This window comes from Monodelphis domestica, chromosome 1 (genome assembly GCF_027887165.1).
Source record: "Monodelphis domestica isolate mMonDom1 chromosome 1, mMonDom1.pri, whole genome shotgun sequence".
Lineage (NCBI taxonomy): Eukaryota > Metazoa > Chordata > Mammalia > Didelphimorphia > Didelphidae > Monodelphis > Monodelphis domestica.
This window is the reverse complement of record NC_077227.1, coordinates 28,577,885-28,598,108: the sequence shown is the minus strand read 5'-3', so window position 1 is coordinate 28,598,108 and position 20,224 is coordinate 28,577,885. Positions and strand designations below refer to the sequence as shown.

At 36.6% G+C, this 20,224-nt stretch overlaps 1 protein-coding gene across 6 annotated transcripts in view; it reads left to right on the top strand.

Moving 5' to 3' along the window:
* The window catches only part of CTNNA3 (catenin alpha 3), a 2,164,949-nt gene that overhangs the window by 1,099,388 nt on the left and 1,045,337 nt on the right, over nucleotides 1-20,224 (top strand). For all 6 annotated transcript variants that reach the window (XM_056819226.1, XM_056819225.1, XM_056819237.1 and 3 more), the window contains one exon: nucleotides 121-273. In XM_056819226.1, the coding sequence (XP_056675204.1) occupies nucleotides 121-273 (153 nt within the window). The remainder of the gene's footprint in view (nucleotides 1-120; nucleotides 274-20,224) is intronic.

Below are 20,224 nucleotides of genomic sequence, written 5' to 3'. Positions count from 1 at the left end.
GGTAATTTTTATCTCTATGTCCTATGATTCCTTTTATGTGAGGATAACTTGTATAGTTTACAGAATGGTATACAAATTAAAACTTAACTGAAATGGTGCTTTTTTTTACCTTTACTGCAGCTCCGTAAGGCCATTATTGACCATGTATCGGACTCTTTCTTGGACACAACAGTCCCACTTCTTGTTCTCATTGAAGCAGCCAAGAATGGAAGAGAAAAGGAAATGAAAGAATACGCTGCTATATTCCGTGAACACACCAACAGGCTTCTGGAGGTAAGCTTCCAAAATCTCATTTGAGATAGAATCTGAAATGTGGGAGTTGTTTTGTTTCTCTGAAAGATCACCTGGAAGTACCATAGACAAATAAGGTGATAACAAATTAAGGTGTCTTAAGATACCTTAAAAAGTTTGGGATCTGCCTCAGTAATTACCCTGATTTCTTTAGAGTGCATCTAATCCATCTCTCTTGTTTGAAAGATAAGGAAATTGAATTTAAGCAACTTGCCCAAGGTCACACTACTATTTATTTAAAATAGGACTAGAACTTAAGATCATAGACTCATTTGCCTCCTGGAAATTCTATGTAAACTATATAAATATGTTGTGATTCTATAGAGGGGGGGAGTAGATTTAAGAATGCTGTCATATTTAAATCTGCCATAGAAGGGGAAGCCATTTACAGCTAATGAAAAGTGATGTGGCTAAAGAGATTTATAGGACCCAAATCAGAGCTTCAATGACTATAAAAGTCCCTTTAAGGCAAAGTCAGTAACTTCTCCAGTTCAGTTTACTTTTTTGGAGATACAGGGTTTCCAATGAAAGAATTCTGGATCTGGATCCAGAACACCTGTGATCAAGCCCTCTCATTACCATCTTCTAGCTTGGTGACCTTAAGTAAGTTCCCTTTTCTGCATCTTAGCACCTTCAGCTTGAAAAGAAATGGAAGTAGTGGAATAGAACAAACTTTTTCTAGTTAAGATATTCCTTTATCACATCCAAAAATATCATAGCCTTCACATATGATCATGTCATAGAAGCACAGTCTTAGATTGGAGAATATTTCAGTGGCTCTCTAGGTAACACTTACCTCCAATAGTACTTTTTCTTGAACATAAGTGAGAAGTTGGTTATTCAGCCTCTGCTTGAAGACGTCCTATGAGGGGGAGGCCATTACATGCAGAGGCAATCCATTTTATTTATCAATGATTCTAATTGTTAGGGAGACTTTTATTGGAAATAGGTCTATATTTGCCTTTACCATTTGAGTAGTCTCAAATAACATCTGTTGTTACAAAAATGCATGATGACAAAAGGTTCCAATGAATTCAATGACATTTCCCAAGTATTTCTATTTTATTCATCACAGCAGCATCTACTCACTTTTGAAAGACAGCATATTTATACAAGAGAATTATTTTGCCTATGGAAGGGATGCTGTCTTATTTATAAATTCCCAGATCCAATGTAATAACTCTCTGCCCTGCTACCCACTGGGACCTGTGGCCCACAGGTAGGTGCAACCCACTAAGATATTCCCTTCCAATTCTAAATTGCCTGTGTCTTTATAATCTGTCAACAATAAAAAAAACACCAACATTAGTGTTTTTGAAAAATCTTCTTTTATAAATCCTAGAATAAGAACTGCATTCATTACCTTAAGAAATATAAATAGAGGAAAGAACAGATATTGTTGAAAAATAGACTTCTCTGCCACTCATCTTTGATGTCTTGGGAAAGAAAATGAAAAATAAATTGCAGAAGGGACGATGATCTCCCTTGGAAATGCTGTGTTTGAAAAGAGCTGTTTTACAATGGCAATATAGAAAATCATCACTAATTTACTCCAAACACTAAGTCCTGGGGAATAAAAGTTATGCATGCTCCTTTTCCCAAAGAACAGTGCCAGTTCCCCTTACTGAAAAGTCACCTCCCACCCATACCTCTCACCTCAATCACACATGGAACTTTGTAGACAGTGATACAATGATGCAGAAACTCATAGATTTTAAACAACTTCTAAGGATAGGAATGAAAGGGATCCTATTTTTAACAATTACTTTAAATGTTTTGATTGCCCTTCTGAGTTTGTCAGAAAATTGAGAAAATCAGCAAATTTCTTAAATTAAGACTCAGAGAAAAATTAAAATAGAAAGCAGTATTTGTGTTTGTTAGATAATTTTATCAAATCATTTCCACACAGCATCACCAGATTTTAGGATCTTAGTTTTAGAGCTGCAAAATATCTTTGACATCATCTTTAAAAACTAGTAACTTTCATTTTAGAATCAGAGAAACTGAGGACCAGAAAAGCAAAGTGACTTGCTCATTTCTTATTTAGTAATGGCCTGAAAGGAGATTCTGAACCCATGTCATACTGCCTTCAAGTACAGTATCCAAATCTGCTGTACCATATTCTTTAAAAGAACAGTCCAACATTATTAGAGGAAACTTCCAATGAAAATTAGATTTCTACTTATCTTGTACCGATGGAGCCATGCTCTCATTCAAGTAAGTTCTACCTTTGCTGGTTCTGGTTCTAATTTCTCTGTGCTTTATCATATGTGCTCTTCTTGCACAATATATCTCTGGTGTTTTTGTAATTTTGTGGACACCTTTGTATTTCTAGAACTATAATCTGTTCTCCCTTATTTTTTTGGTTGCATGACCCAACCGACTCATTGTCCATTCAGGCAACCCACCCAGCTCATTGTCCATTCAGGCACAGCTTGATGTTATCTTTGTTCCAACTTTCAGTTCAATTCAATTCACACATTTTTTAAGTACCTGTTATTCACCAGACATTACATTAGATTCCTAAGATACAAAGTGTGACAAGAGTGCCAGTACTCAAAGAGCTTGCGTTTGACTGAGAGAGAACAGCATGTGCACCAGAACTTCTCAGACATCTTTTTGCTCAGAACAGAGTATTATTCTTTTCCTAGAGGAATTGTGGCATTGGAAGCTCATACAGAGATGAGTGATCGTACATTTAAGTTCATGATTGATGTGGAAATTACACGTGATTGCACATGTAAGGTCCATACAGTCTGTGGTACATCTTCTGAAAGTCACAGAATACTAGCATGACACTGCACACCCTCTGAAAGCCACTGATGTACCCAGTAGGTGATTATAAAGCATGTACAAACTCTACCAAAAAGAACTGAATTGGGGAAGGTAGGGAGCTCAGTGGATTGAGAGCCAGGCCTGGAGTTGAGAGTTCCTGTGTTTGAATTTTGTCTCAGACACTTCCTAGCTATGTGACCCTGGATAAGTCACTTAACCCCTTTTGCCTTGCCCTTAACACTTCTGCTTTGGAACCAATACACAGTATTGATTCTGAGATGGAAGGTAAAGATTAAAAAAAAAAAAAAAGAATTGAAGGCTTTGCGAATATTCATATTTGGGAGGACCAGGAATAGCCTTATGTAGAAGATAGTATTTGATCTGAATCTTGAATAGAACAAGAGATTCTACTCTCAGGTAAGGAGGTAAGACATCCCAGATATGGAAGACAGCATGGGCAAAGGCATGACTAGAGGAATGAGACTCTATATAAAAAGAAGAGCAAGTAGCCTATAGTGACTTAAATGGACATTGCACAGATGATAATGGGAAGTGAGAAACAAGTGAGAAAAGAATGAGATCGACAGAGGATTCTATATTTTGTCTTAAAGGCAACAGGAAGTTTCTAAAGCCTTTTTGAGCAGGGGAGTGACATTCAGTTTTAGAAATATCAGTTAGCTGTAAAGAGTATAGATGAGAGAAAGGAGAGGGGGAGCCAATAAGACTAATTAATAGAATATTAAAGTATTTAGGCAACAGGGGTCAAATATATGTCAATACATAGATCAAGCAAGTGTCTTATCATTGAGATTTGGGTTACCTGAATTGTTGATCCATCTGAAATGTTGCTGATGCATGATGGGCAAACAAACGAGCATGAGTGGATGACTACTTTAGTGGATATGTTCACTCACAGGGACAGTGTTAGATTTTTATGACACTGAGCAACTTGGGATCACTGAAATAACTGTGATTAAACCTAAGAATCCAGACTTCTCTCATCATTTAGTGCCTGTCCAAGAAATGTGCCTCAATAGTTGAACTTAGTGACCTTTTTCATCAAATTGCATGCTATCAAAATGTAGGAAAGAGATATGCTAACTGATGATTTTTGTAGTAAGTATTCCTGTGCCATTCACTTTCTAATGCCCATCAGGTTCATGGAGGAGAACTGGTAGTGTTATAGAGATGAATAAAGCCACTCTACTAGTATGCACAAGTATTCCTATCTGTAAGATCTCCTTCTTTATGAGGAATTTCCTTTTCATTAAAAAAAGTTTCCTAGGAATTCAACTGTGACACTTGCCTAATATCTTACTCAGCCTTAGAGTTCTTCAGTAGTAATAAACAGAACATCACTAATAAGAGTGAGACTTTTTTCAAAAGGCAATAATGAATTATGGGGGAAAAAAACCAAGAACAACAATTGTTTGGCTTTTCTTTATGCGAAACTCAGTGCTAAATAATGGAGATACTTTTTTTTAATGAAAGACAGTTCCTCTTTTAAGGAAAAACATAGGGGGACACAAAATTTAAAAAGGAAAAATGACCACGAGACTATATTTTATTTTAGTGTTTTGAAAAATGGAAGGGAGAATATATCTGAGTAATAGCATGCTGACCAGAAAATGATCTGAGCTAATATGTGGTTGAGATGTAAAACTAAAACATGATATTCAGACAGTAGATCTAGTGAGATAAATGGGTTAAGTTGTATATACCCATTCATCCACCAATTGGGTGATGGCCATAGGGCAGCGTTTTCAAAGATAAGCAGATTAAATTTTACAGGTAAAGGCATACATTTTGGAAGACCTGTGTTTAAAGGTGACTATCTCAAATCCATTGTTGTGGGTGCTGACCCAAGTGTGCAGCAGGTCAGACATGACAGTAATATGAAGAGATGGTTTGAGTGGAAGGCCACATGATAAAACAGATAACAGGAAATTCAAGCAGAGTATTAAAAAGCTGGCTTTCTACCAATCATAACCACCCTAGTGAAGGGTCATAACCATTTCAAAGACTCACTAAAGATATGAACCCTTGAGCTTCATTTTCTCCATGATAGTTAAGGTGATACCAAAAATATTTACACCACCAGTATTTTCCCTTCCATCATTCAGCAAGCATTTGTTTCACATTTTAAAAATTCACAATAATAAGGAATACAGGTACAAGGAGAATTCCCAGAAGATACTAGAGATATAGAAGATATTCAATAAATATTTTGAGTGAACAGATGAATTTGAATGCCAGCCACCTGCCACTATCCTTCAAAGATATATCTGTGAAACTTTCTTTCTCTCACTTTGGGGAAATTTTGAAGGAACAAGCATTGTTGCTTTTGTTGTTGTTGTTTTGACTGGAGGAGAGAAGATTTTGGAAGGAATATTAAATAGGTGGTAGGCTATCTTAGAGGAATAAAAAAGTTTTGGCCCTCTTCTGCTTTACCCCAAAAGCCAGATCTTATGATCCATGGATGTGCTATAAGAAAGCATATTTTAACTCAGAATGAGGAAGAAATTCCTAACATTTACAGTAATCCAAAGATTCATTGGACTGCCTTTGTAGTCAAGGAATTCACCATTGTTCTAATAGAGCAAGCAGAGACTTTTTGGCTACTTGAAACCCTTCCACTTCTAGAAATATCTGATTCCAGAAATCTCTTAGTGCTCCTGAATTATTTCTAATTAGTTATTACTAATCTGTGGAGAGTATGGAGTTTTCAGGGAGGAAAGGCACCTCTGGTATGACATTTTTGGCACCTACCTTTTTACCTAACTCTCACCTTTGACTCCAAGAAGCTGTAGCTTCTTGTATAGCTGCATTACCCAAGGAAAACCTTCTTTGCTGTCAGGCTAAACCAGGTTGAGGGTAACTAAAAGACCTCAAACCCATTGGTAAGTTAGCTGGGATATCTAGCCAGGACATGTGAAGACTTCCCTGGGTGGAATGGTCTTACGAGACCAATGTATTCCAGCGGTCAGGAAAGTAGCTAAAACAGGTATTGTGGAACACTCAAAATTTGGTCAGTGATTCAAGATGCCAAAGTCATCTGCTGCATCCCAAGCAATTGCCAGTCATCCTGACTTTTGCCTTGTCTTTGGACTTGACTGATTCTAGAAGAGAGTAATGCTGAAGACTCTGTGCCACTCTACCTCACTTAAATGCAAATTCTCTTACAATTCAAGATCTCACCCTCCTGATATCATTGACCCTCTGAAAATGAATAACAAACTCATCTGTAAAATAAGAGGGTTGATTTGGATTGTCTCTATTCCAAAGCATTTAAATTTAATAAACATTTATTTTTTTTCTTTTTTAAACCCTTGCTTTCTGTTTATCTAAAATTGAAGGACAAGAACTAGGAAAATGGGGCTATGTGACTTTCCCAGGGCCATAAAACTAAGAAATATCTGAATCCAGATTGGAACCCAGGTCCTTCTGACTCTAGTCCTGGGACTTTGTTCTCTGTACCCCCTAGCTGTCCCTCAATAAACATTTATTAAGCACTTCCTGTATGCCAGGCACTATTATATCCTCTAATGTGGCAACAGTAATATGCCATGATTTGATTCAATCCCTACTTTGCCTACATATGTCTGCACACAGTGGTTAAACTCAGCTATATACTTAAATAACTCCCCCTGGTGATAGTTATAAACATTCCCAACTGAAATAAAACAAATTTCAGGCACCAATTTCTGTTCCAAGCCCACCTCATAGGGAGGTAGTGAAAATTCAGCAGTATCTTTAATGTGCTTTGTGCTCCTCTGAGAACTTCACTAGGGCTTTAAGGTAGCAATAAAACTATTAGGCAGAAGAAAGGCATTGCATTTAGTGAATGGTATTGTTTATTTTAATTACTATTATTTAATCTTCTTCTTAAATCAGCTTTTTTAAAGAGGCCTTCCCATTATTTCAGAATCACATTGCAATTTGTGTTTGGTACGTATTGAATCCAACTGCTGGAATGTCAGGCAAACAATGCAATCTCAGCTGCAGCCCATGAAATTTTTAATAGCAATTGTCAATGGTAGTATTGGTAATGATATTAAAAAAGAAAGTAATTATCAACATGAAGGAAAACAGGATTATGCTAATGAAGAAGAAAATATGAATAATAATAACCGTAAAGTGATGATAATCATCATGGTGGTGGTAATGGTGGTGGTGATGATGGTGATGATGTTATAAGCCCTCAAGGGTCTTTCTGAATCAAGAAACACTGTATCTACCTTAGTAGCCAGTGTAGGCTTCCTTGGTGTTTTGACTTAGTCATCAAAAATTCATCTGTCTTGAAGAACCTTATTTTAGCAAGTTCCAGGGGAGTCTTTTATCAGGAGGAAAAAGTGGGTGGACATTTAATTAGAATACTTCCCTCCATCCTACAAAACATATTGTTCCCACTCACAGAATGGTGTGCCAGATTTAGAAAAGCCCACGTGCCAAGAAAGATGACTTTAGATGAGAATCTTCCTGATTTGTACAAGGGTTGCTTCTTCTCTTAGAAGTCCTACTCTTTGACAGAAATCCTTTAAGTGTTATCTCCCTGGATTTGCATTTTCTTTCTGTGCCAACAGAGGGGATCATCACTTGCTATGAAAAATAAAGACCCCTCCATATGATACTCTAAATCCTATATATTTACAGAGACACATATACTTCTTAATTCTCTGGAATAGGGACTCTTCTTGATGAGCAGCCATGCAGAATCACGTGAAAAAATATAACGCAAATAAGGAAACAAAACTGATGGGGGTTTGTTTCCAGGAGAATTGTGGATCATGTAAAGAACAGGGCGATTTCCCTATAAGCAATACATTCATCCCTCCGCCTTCCTCCTGTTGGTACTAGGCCTACCTCATTGTCTGCTTGCCTTGTCTACTTTTATTAAATGTGCTGATGGGGGGTCATCCAAAGGGTAATAGAGCATGGGCACGCTTCACAGTATAACCCACAAAGAATTATGTTGGACATAAATATAAAGGGTTATTGTCAGAGGTAAAGGAAACAGTTATATGTTTGTGTATGTGTGCATGCATGTGTGTATGTATGTATGTATATATATATACTTTATATATATATATATATGTATATATATATATATATATATATATATAAAGAGAGAGAGAGAGAGAGAGAGAGAGAGAGAGAGAGAGAGAGAGAAAGAGAGAGAGGCTAATCCCTGGATACCGAGAGTAAAGGATAACAAAAAGACAGTGTGATATACACAAACTATGGGAAAATTTAAATGTGTCTGGAAGATTAAGTGAACTCCTATTGGACAGCAACAGGGGTACTTCAACAGGTCAAGCAGAGGTAAATCAAATATATTATTACGCCCTCTGCTAAGTATACCTATTTCTCCCAACAAAGGCAAAAACGGAATAGATTTCTCTCAAAAAGCTCACACTTTATGAGGGATATTGCAGGCAAATAACAATGTTCATATAATATATATACAGTGTAAGTTAAAGGAATCACATAGGGAAGGCATTAGACAAGATCGGAAGGGAAGGATACATTATAATCTGTATCACTGACAAGTGTATCCACATTTATTAGACTTGCCCAATAGGACCTTTATTGATGTATGTATAGACACAATTATGTTTGTTTTCTGTTACGTTTGGAAGATTCCCTTCTCTTTTATTCAGAATGTGATGTTTTGGTGAAGACGGGAAGAAATCTATCCTCAGTGATGCAGAACCCAGGTTTGATGGCCTTATTGCTGCACAATGGCCTACTGTGCTGATTAAATCTCTCAAATTATCAGTTACTAAGATAAAGAGATGGGACTATGATCTCTTTGTATGGTTATTATCTTCACTAATGGTGACCCCATCAATGCTTTCTCATCTCATGTGTTTCTTAGCTATGATCTCCCATAAATATTTCAGAAGCCATCTACTCAACATCCTGACATTTCTAGTGTGAGGTCTTGCACAGCCCTTTTCAGGGCTACTTTTCTCTTTTAGTTTCCACCCAGCTATCACCTGTGGCATCAAGATTATATATCAGGTCACATCTCGGGAAACTGTCTTGAAAGATGGGTTAAGTCAGGTTGAGAGTAACTGACAGGCCTCAAATCCATTGACGAGTTAGGGGCATGTCCACCCTAGGCATGTGAAGAATTTCTCTAGTGAATGGAGTAGGTAGCATTTCCTCCAACAGCCATGAATGCAGTGAAAGTGGGTGTTGTAGTATACTTAAAGCTTGGTCAAACATGCCAAGGTCATCCACTGAGTCCCAGGCCTTGATCAGTCATCCTGACTTTTGTCTTGCCATTGGACTTTGATGACTATAGAAGAGAGTGAGGCTGATGACTTTTTGCAACTCTGTCTCACTTAAATTTAATTTATGCACCTATCAAATGTGATATTGAAATCACCAGTGATGTCATTTTCATCCTTTTTAAGTACCAAGGACAACCACCATCACCATCTAATATCCTAAGGGATTTATTCCTATTCTTTTAATGCTTTCACTCAAACATTTTCACCAATTGTGAGAGGAAAAGTTAGGCTATCTACCATTAGGAATATTTTCCTCATTGTGGAAAAAGTAACATGAAATACATGACAGAAGGCCATCTTGTTGCTTTTGGTTTTATTTTTTCCCAGTTCTTGGGTTTCCTCATTATAGGAATCATCATCAGGTAATGACGAACCTCTCTACATTTAACTGTCCCTTCATTATGGGTTGGATTAGATGGTTGCTGAGGTCCTTTCCAACTCTCCAATTTGATGATGGTGGAGCTTAAGTAAAGATACTCATCACAGTGTGCTACTAGGCTTGTCCTTAAAGACTTTCTAGTTTCAGTCAGAGTTTTTACTCAGCCTTTCAGATTCTAAGGAAAATCATTATTAAAAAGGGGCATGAAAATAAAGCTTACCATATCTGTGCTTTGAAAACCTAAAAGAATTGAATTGAGGCCTTTTCTCTGTTTTACATTTTCTTCTTCCATATGACAATAATAAGTGTCTGAATCATTAGAGATCCATTTATTAGTTTTCAGAACATAAAGGGTTATTGAATTGAAAACAAGGATACATGGATTCTAGTTACCAAAACCTGCCTTGACTTTACTTTCTTATAACTTCTCTGGTCCATTGATCTGCTGTGCAAAATGAGAAAGATGGATTGATCAGATGTACTCTTCAGAAATGTCTCACCTTTTCTGAGCTATTGTGTGTGTTTTGTGAATTGGTACCTGTTTATTCTTTGCTTCTCTTTTGGACCATAATGCACATTTTTTGTGGATATTTTGACAGTCTGGGACATTTCAGTCAAGTCCCACAAGTATTCTTTTTAAAGAATGCCCTTACTCCTTGCTTGATTTTCACAGAATCAATATTTTCTTTCAAGATTCAGCTCAAAAGGGGGTAGTTAGGTGGTTCAGGGGAATGAGAGGCAGGCCTAGAGACAGAAGGTCCTGGTTTCAAATCTGGTATCACACACTTCTGTGTGTGTTATCCTATCTGTGTGACCCTGAGCAAGTCACTAGATCCCCATTGCCTGGACCTTATTGCTCTTCTGCCTTGGAACCAATCCACAGCATTGATTCTATGATGAAAGGTAAGGGTTTAAAAAAAAGGACTCAGATCAAGGGCCAGCATCTTTATATGGTCTTTCTTCATGCCCCCAAAGTACTAGTGTCTTCCCCTCTCCCAAAATGATCTTGCAACTATTGTCTATGTACCTATTCATGCATGTGACATTTCCCTCAACTAGACTGAAAACTCCTTGGTAGTAGTGGCTTTACCTTGGGTCTTTTTATCCTCGGTGCCCGACACAGTGTATAATTATATAGTGGATAATTATTAAAGGTAGACAGATTATTTGATTGGTATTCCCTCCCCTAGAAACCATGTTAGGAATAAGAAAGTTTTCAAATAAAAAAAAATGCAACCTTTCATCCCATCATCATCCATTTGCAACCCTTCTATCCAACCTAAGACAGTACAGATAAATACATCTGGACAATCCTATTCCAAAATACCATTTTGGACCATACTTTGACATCAAATCTTTGCTAATATAATGCACTAACTGTGTGATCTTAGACCTTGATGAGCCACAGTTACCTACCCTTTACTTTCCAAGGTTGGTTCTTCCCACGTTTACCTACTCTTTAAAATGAGGGATTTGCTAGAAGTGATCTTTTATTTCCCTTCCAGTGGGAGTATTCCATGATTCTGAGAAGGCAGGTCCACAGACCAGTGGTCCACATACTGGTAACTTTCATGGGCTGAGAAAAATGTATTTAGAATATGACCCTTGAAAATTAAGGGCCATCTAAAGGAGAAACATGATGGAGCAGAAAAGAAAGATCCATTCATGGAATTTAGCAAGCCTAGGTTGAAAATGGCCTCACGTATAAACTAACTGGATGACCCTGGGCAAATCATAGAACCTCTAAGAACCTCAGTGTCTTCCTCTGGATATAATAACTAACACACCTAACCATAAAGTTGCTTTAGTATTCAAATGAAATAGTATAAAGTTTTGGAAACCTGAAAGCACTAGGTTAATGTTACCTAGTAATTAATAATTATCATAAGTACTTAATCTAAGAAAGCAGGTTTAATTTTTTTTCTTCCCTCATGTGGAAGAAGGGGAAAAGGGTGACTTTGTAGAGATTTTAGATCTGGAAAGGGGGTCAAACTATAAGAGTTTAACTAGTGGAACAAATGGTGAATGTTGCAGGGAAAGACCACTGAATTCTGTTACAGTAGCTGAATCTGATGCTTGATGCTTCCTGAATGACTTTGGACAAGTCTTTTCCCCTCTTTAGACCCTAGATTCTTCAAATGTAAAATAAAGGAATTTCTAGGATCATAGGTGAGTGGTCAGAGACCATCTAGTCAAACTTTACATTTTATGAATAATAGAATAGAGGCCCCAGGTATGTTAAGTGACTTCCCCAATGTTACAGAAGGGGAAGCAGATGGCAAAAGTAATAAAAATTTATTCAGTACCTTTTTATACCAGGCTGAATGTTTTTTATAAACATTATCACATTTGTTACAATTCTATGAGGTATTTCCATTTTACATTTGAGGAAACCAAGGCAAACAGAGGTTAAATGACTTGCTTAGAGTCACATAATCTAAGTATCTGAGGTCAAATTTAAATTCAGGGTTTCCTGACTACAGATTGATTTCTATATCTATTGTACCACCGACTGCCTTTATACAAATATTAAGTAACAAAGAAAGGATTCAAACCTACATCTTTTGAGCCGACATCTCTATTTTCTAAGTGATTAGAACTAGACTGGGTTCCCTTGTAGGGCCAGACCACTATCATCTAATTGAATGTTTCATGGCTCTTGATAAAGATTTCTGAAAATAGTAAACCCTCAGAATAAAGTGAAATGAAAACATTTCAGAATTTCAGAATGATTCTTTCTATCTTTACATAAGAATTTATAATTGCTCAGTAACTAGGTCAAAGCCTAGGGGGAAAAGCTTAATGGCAAGTGCTCTCATAGCCTCAGCGATAGTATGCTATTCAGAAATGCTTGGTTATTGATTGATAAGGGGCAGCTTCTAAATGTTTAATACTTTATTATAGCTGAAGAGTTTAAAGAGACATTAGAAATGACCTAGTGCTTGCAATAACACTTGTATGTGTTGTTTGGGACTCTTGGGACATGAGCTTCATGGGATCAGGGACTGTTTCATTTTTCTGTCTATTTTGCCAGCTCTTAGCAAAAAGTTTAGTATGTATGAAGCACCAAATAACTTCCTCTCTCCTTCCTCCCTCCTTTCCTTTTAAAAAAAATTCCTTTGCTGTTGTTACATGGTACTTGTTATCTTCTTCCCCTATGCCCTCCCATCCTCCTAGAGTCTTCAAGCAATTCCTCTGGGTTATACATGTACTATCACTCAAATCCTATGTCTGTATTATTCTTTTCTGTAATATGGTAATCTTTTAAAACTAAAACCCCAAATCATATACCCATATATACAAGTGATAAATCATATGTTTTCTTCTGAATTTCTACTCCCACAATTCTTTCTCTAGATGTGGATAGTGTTCTTTCTCATAAATCCCTCAGATTTATCCTGGATCATTGCATTGATTTTAGTAGCAAAGACAATTACATTTGATCATCCCATGATGTTTCAGTTACTGTATATAATGTTCTCCTGATTCTGTTTATTTCACTCTGCACCAGTTCAAGTAGATCTTTCCAGTTCTTAAAGAAATCCATTGATTCATCATTCCTTATAGCACAAGAATATGCCATCACCTTCTTATACCACAATTTATTCAGCCATTCCCCAATTGAGGGACATATTCTCATTTTCCAAATTTTTGCCACCACAAAAAGCACAGCTATAACTATTTTTGTACAAACAGAACCTTTCCCATTTTTTTTCTTTGTGATACAAACTAAATAGTGTTATTTCTGAATCAAAGGACATGCATTCTTTCAAAGCTCTTTAGGAATAATTCCAAATTACCTTCCAGAAAGGTTGGATCAATTCACAACTCCACCAGCAATGCTTTAGTGTCCCAGGTTTGTTTATTTTCTATACATAAATGAGATATATAAAAATGTTTAAAATTCAAATGAAATTTAAACATGTATCAGTGATCCTTTTAATGAAGAGTCAGCAATTGAACATTTGTTGGCATCATCTCTAAGATTTAACTATCATATCTAAGATGTCTTTACGTGTCTAAAATTTATCTATCTATCCATCCATCCATCCATCCATCCATCTATTTGTAAATATACATATATATGCATCTAGGCACATGATAGGCTCTTTTTAAAAGCCTCACTTTCTGTCCTACTCACCATAAGACAGAAGGAAAAGGGCTAGATAAATGGGGTTATATGATTTACCCAAGGACATCTATGGAGTATCTGAGGCTAAATTTGAACCTAGATCTTCCTAACTCCAGTCCTGGTACTCTATTCATAAAAGCCAACTAGATACTTCTATAATGGACTCTTTTAAAAAAAAACTGGTCTTCCTTTAATGTAATGAGTACTGTATAGTCAGAAAAAATAGTTTAATTAAAGACATGTAACCGTGATTTGGGTGTGTTTGTCACATTTTTAATTGCTTGATTACAAATGTGATACTTAAAGTTATGCTCAACAGGAAAACTATACAAAATGCACAAATTCAAACCTGCAAGTGTATGGAAAGAACACCAGAGCCTTGAGGAAGTAGACAGCTTGGTATGGAGAGAGTTACATTGATATCACGGGATCCGGCTAAGACCAATTTTTCATTAGCTATAAACACAACTGTAAGATGATTTTAAAATAATCATTTAAATTTACAATAATTTATTTCTCTTTATTCATAAAAATAATGGATTGAAGCAAAATGTTCTTTCTTAAGTTAAATCCTAAAGCAAACATTTCACATGTAAAAGAAGTATTCATTATGTTGCAAGCATGTCATCTCATCAAAAGGACACCTAAATTTCTAAAGAGAATTAAAAAACTATAATAGACTCAATAAATGCTTCTTAACTTGACACTCTTTCATTCTCCTTTCCTTTCTCTCTTTTTCTTTCTGTCTCTGCCTCTTTCTCTCTCATTTCTTCAGTCTTAATCTCTCCCCTGAATTTTAGGTCCATTAGATATTAATAGGCCATTTCAAACTGGATATCCCACACTCATTCAAACTCAACATGCCTAAAATAAAATGTTATCTTTTCCTTGAAGACCATACTTCCTCCGAAATTCCCCATTTCTATACAAGTTACTACTATCCTTCAGGTATTCTGGGTTAGTAAACTCTGCATCATTCACTTTTCCTTAATATACTTCACTCCTATAATTTGTCAGATTTTTTCCAATTCAGCTTTGATAATATATCTAACATCTGATCCCTTCTCTATGTTCATACAACTATCACCTCTCACCTAGGTTTTTCTAGGAGTCTACAAACTTCCTCACAACTCTAATCCATACTGATAAAAAAAGGATTTTCCATAAGCACATACCTGATCATATAGATCCACACACAAGCAACCTTTTGTTGACCTTTTATTGCCTTGAGGAAAACATATAAAACTATTTAGCTTTCCAATTCCTTTATAGTCTGGCCCCAGTGTATGTTTCCAGCCACACTGGGTTATTCATCTTCCATTGGACATTCCATCAAATTAACCTGTCTGATTCCCATACAGAAACCCTGATGTTCTTTCTTAGTGCCTTTGGACTGACCTGATGCCACACCCACATCTCCAAGGCTGGAATGAACTCCATTTTTATCCGAACTTCTCAAAATTCCTTGATTATGTTAAGATGCAGCTCAAGTACCACCTTCTAAATGAAATGTTTCTTAATTCCTTTCAACTTCTAGAACTCTTTTTTCCAAACTACCTTATATTTAGCTTCTTGATATAGATTTATACTTATTACTTTTATGACATACATATATGTGTATATAAATGTATATATGTATCCCCCACATGCATATTCAAATAAATATATATGTATATATAGGAATATAACTTACTCTCTTCACTATTTTGAATAGGAATTGTTTCATGTTTCTATTTCCTCTCAGAATGTCTGGCACATAAACAGTAATTAGTTAATTAATAACTAATAAATACTTATTGGTTGATTAAAGAAGGGCCCAGACACAATATTTCAATTATTACATTATTTCAGCCAGAGATGGACAAAGCATTTGAGGATTTGTATGGCTACTTTAAATTGATACAAATTTATAAGCTGAAGCATGGTAGAGTACAAAGGCCATTGGAATTATAGTAAGAAATAACATGGATTTTAATCTTGTCTCAAATAGTTACCCTGATCATCCACAGGCAAATTTCCTCATTTTCTGAACCTTGACTTATTTATCTGTGAAAGGAAAATAATTATCTTGAAAGTACTTGCTTGACTAAGTTGTTGCAAATAATAAATGATATTGGCTTTATAAACTGCTTTGCAAATCTTAAAGTGCTCTATGAATGCATAAATGAAAAAGGGCATTTAACAAGCAACTTACTGTGAGCCTAATACTGAGTTGAGGCCTGAGTTAAAAATACAAAGCCAAGGACAGTCTCTGTCCTCAAGGATCTTGCAATCTAATGGCTGGAATAACATATGTAGGAGAGTGTGATAGCTAACTAGAAAAAACATGTTTATAAAAGTAATTTCACATTATTTTTATTATTGATAACTGCATATTAATATTGAGTTGTTTCTTTAAATAGTCTCCTAGATATCTTGATTTGTAAGCATAGTATGTTATCAGTGAATAAGCACTTGTTTTACATGAAATTGACTTTGATACAAAGATTGTCTACTGGCGGATTTTTGCATTTCATTTGTGACTCCTTGCAGAGTTTTATACTCTTTTCCAAAGATGGCACAGGAATTTTAAACATGAAAAGCAGTAGTTCCATCTTTTTTAGGTTGCTTCTCAAAGATGTAAATTGAATCTCAGGGAGATTCAGCTGTGTGTGTTACTTTGGCTTGCTTAAAATGCTTTGGGTATTTTATTTGAGATTGAGCAAAGAAAAGATGACCAAACTTATGCTTATGTGAATTTTAAACTACATTTCTCCACCCTACTTAGTTTAACAAGGTCAGGAATGTCTGCACCATACTCAAGGATTAAGTATCTGAGAAAATGGCCTTCAACAGACATGTGCAGAAACAGTAGACAGACCCCTGGGCTGTCCTAAGTTAAGCTAAGCTAACATTGGTACAGATGAGATGGCGGAAAGTGATGTAAAACTGTCTATATAGGGCATGTCACTTCCTCTCTTCGACCTCTTTTCCTGGAGAGGTGTCTCTGGCTGGCAGTGTGCTAAGTGTTCCGACATCTTGGCATGGTGGCAGATATTGGTCTGGGTTTTGGCAATGAGTTTGCCCTAGAGCTAATTCAGGTTCAGGCATCTTGGCTTAGCCCTCTTGGAGTTCAGGATGATTCCTTCCTCATTTTCTCTCCAAAACCTTGCCTTCTAGAGTCTCTAATCTTCCCTCCCATCACAAGCCAGGTGGGAGAAATCCTACACCTTTTCCTTCTCCCTTCTTCTTAAATTTCTTTCCACTGTATTAATTAAATCACCATAAATTTCCAGACTGTCTTGGGTAATTTTATTTTTTATTATTTGGGATATCCATGGAGACCAATAATTAATATAGTTTAGGTCACAATGCTAAAATTATCCTTTACACATATGACCCTGGGCAAGGCAGTTTCCCCTCTGGGATTTAGTTGAATCCTCTTTGAGATGAGCACTTGCATTACAGAATCCTTCAGGTCTCTTCCAACATGAACAATAATGCATTGATCTTCCCCTATTGAAGTGGAACAGGGATTATTATTATTAGTAGTAGTAGTAGTTCGTCGGTAACTGAGGATGACTATTGTCTTTGTGTGTTTTTGTGCACAAAGACACTTGTGCATGAAGATTTAAGTGGAAAAGTCGATGCACAGAGACAGTCCCACTCTCTCGGCGTTGGAAGCCTGGGTCCAGTGGCACGAAAAGTCGTTGCATCTGGAGACTTCCTCAGCTGCCTTGTATGTCCCTGTTGTCTTTTGTGCTCCAACACGCCCTAAGCACTCCACAGTGCCTTGCTGTATCGCCATCTCAGCCGTTGAACCTTCTTATTGGTTTCTTCCGTCTGTTCAGTCGAAGCAGTCTTCACATGCTGGGTGAGCAAAGCCCTGGTTCACCAGGGGTCGACGATGACCCGATGGCTACCCTCACAAGGTTTAGCCAGCCTGTCAAAGCCGTTGCCCGGGGTGTGGCCGCTGCCACATGCTAGCAACTACTGGGAGCCACAAGTGAGAGCTGGGTGTCAGGTGGGGATCAGAGGCTGGAGAGCTGCCCTAGGAGGGCATGACAAGTCCTCCATACCAGAGATACTACCCCTCCCTGAACACCCCATACACCCCAAGGGATTATTAACTCAAATGTAATTACTTATTATATTATGGGTATATTTGAAGGACCTTTGCTTTCTTCAGCTTGTAGAAGTCCTTATTTGAGAGATTTCCCCAACCAAGGAATATTATAACATCTTTCTGACTTTGTAAATACCTTCTAGTGAGGCAAAAAAAGTTGTTTTATCTAAATTCACCCACATAATAAATGTTTGAGAGATTCAAAGTCAGTTGTCCCTGACTCTGAGCCAAGTACTCTGTCTATAGGACCATACTTCCTCTTTCCTGGACATAAACAGAATAGTTGCATATTTGTGGACTTGAAGAGTCCTTAAAGGTCATCTCCCCTAATCACTTGGAGAAGGAAATAGCAAACTACTCTAGTACCTTTGCCAAGAAAACCTTAAATGGGGTCGCAACGAATTGGACACAACTGAAATGACTAAACAACAGTAACTGTAATCTTTACTTATTATGTGAACCCACTTTATGAGAAATGTAACAACAGACCATCTAACTTCTGTATGAAGACAAATAGGTGCAGGGAGCTCGTTCTCTTCTCCCCAGTCTGCTTTTGGACTTCTTGGGACTTTCAGGAGTTTATCTCCATCAAGCTTTTTTTCATGTGCAGTAATTCTCTTCTTGGGACCAAGTATCCTGATTCGTATTCCTCCAAAACACCATAGCCCTTCAAATACTTAAAGATTGCCACAGTGTTCTATTACCATCTTCTTTTCAGTGGGGACATTTTTACCAATTCTTGTAACCAATATTTGAAAGCCCTGACTTTGATTATGATTATCCTCTTGGTGACCTTCTTAGAGATAAATTCCAGTCTGCCAGTGTTTCTTCTAAAACAGAATTACAGGGCAATGAAATTATAATGGTCAGACGGGTCCCTAAAGAAGAGACGAGAAAAACAAAAGTTCTTCATGTCATGATGGAGGTGGGGAGCTTTGTGTATGAGTACTGCAAATATTTTCAGACTTAGTAAATGTGCTGGTTTATTTTACAGAAATGTTTTGTTTTAGCTTACTTTTTAGTTGTTATAAAAGATAGTGATGGGGCATATTAGAAAATTAAGATAATACAAAAATATGATATAAATAAAAATTAATCATAAAAATCAAGCAAGATGCAATGCTCCAGAGGTGCCCTATCATTTCTGATTATTTGATTAAGTCCTAAAATTAAGATAAAGGTCATGTGTATGATTGACTATAATATTGTCTCTTTAGGTTGCCATGTTGAACTGACAACATATATTGAGCTTATAAACCATTTGCAAATCCTATTCATTTTTGTATAAATTGTATTATGGCTATGACTTCATCCTCTAATGATTTTGTGTTATTTAAAATTTTTTCTTTAGACTTTTAGACTAAAATTTCTTAGAAAGCATATATTGTGCCTACTCTATGTAGACACAAATATCACTAGACAAAAATAGGTGGTTTTTCTTTTTTATTATTATTGACTAGAAGGGTGGCTCTGATGTCAGGGGACTTGGATTCTACTCCATGCTTTGTTGCTGATCATCCCTTGGCAATTCATTTCACCACTATGGGACTTTGTTCCTTCATTTGTAAAAATGAAAATGTTTGGGACTGATGCTCTCTGAGGTCTCTTCCAGTTCTAAGGTTAATGCAAGAGAAAGGTTTATGTTTATAGTTTTTGTATTATGTGTTACATTTCTGATTTTTTGTAGTTTTTGAGTTTGGAAAAGAATGAATTAATGTCAAATAGAGACCAGCAGAATCTGTTTTATATGAAGTTTGTAATCTGCAGAATGATTCCAGTTATGAAAACTTCTCAAAGAACTGACTAAAATATTCTCTAAATTTCAACTGTAACAGACACATGATTGTATGCCAGTGATGTTGATGCTATAAGGCCTGCAAAAGACCACTGGTGGGAGCTTGTTTTCAAACCATGAGTGGGTTAGTGAGATTTTGCTATCAACATTTCAAATATTCCTTGCAGAAATAATAGCAATAGAGCAGCAGCTGTCTTTTTCTGGAAGCATGAAGAAAGAAAGAGGATCAGAGAGAGAGAGAGACTGAGAGAGAGAGAGAGAGAGAGAGAGAGAGAGAGAGAGAGAGAGAGAGAGAGAGACTGAGAGAGACTGAGATAGTAGGAGTGGAGAGAGAGATAGAGAGATAGAGACAAAGAGACAGAGATTACAGTCCATTGATTGACATTCACTAAAAGCCTTCCAGAGAGTAGCTTTCACCATTTCATGGGTTTAAGGAACTTCCAGGTGA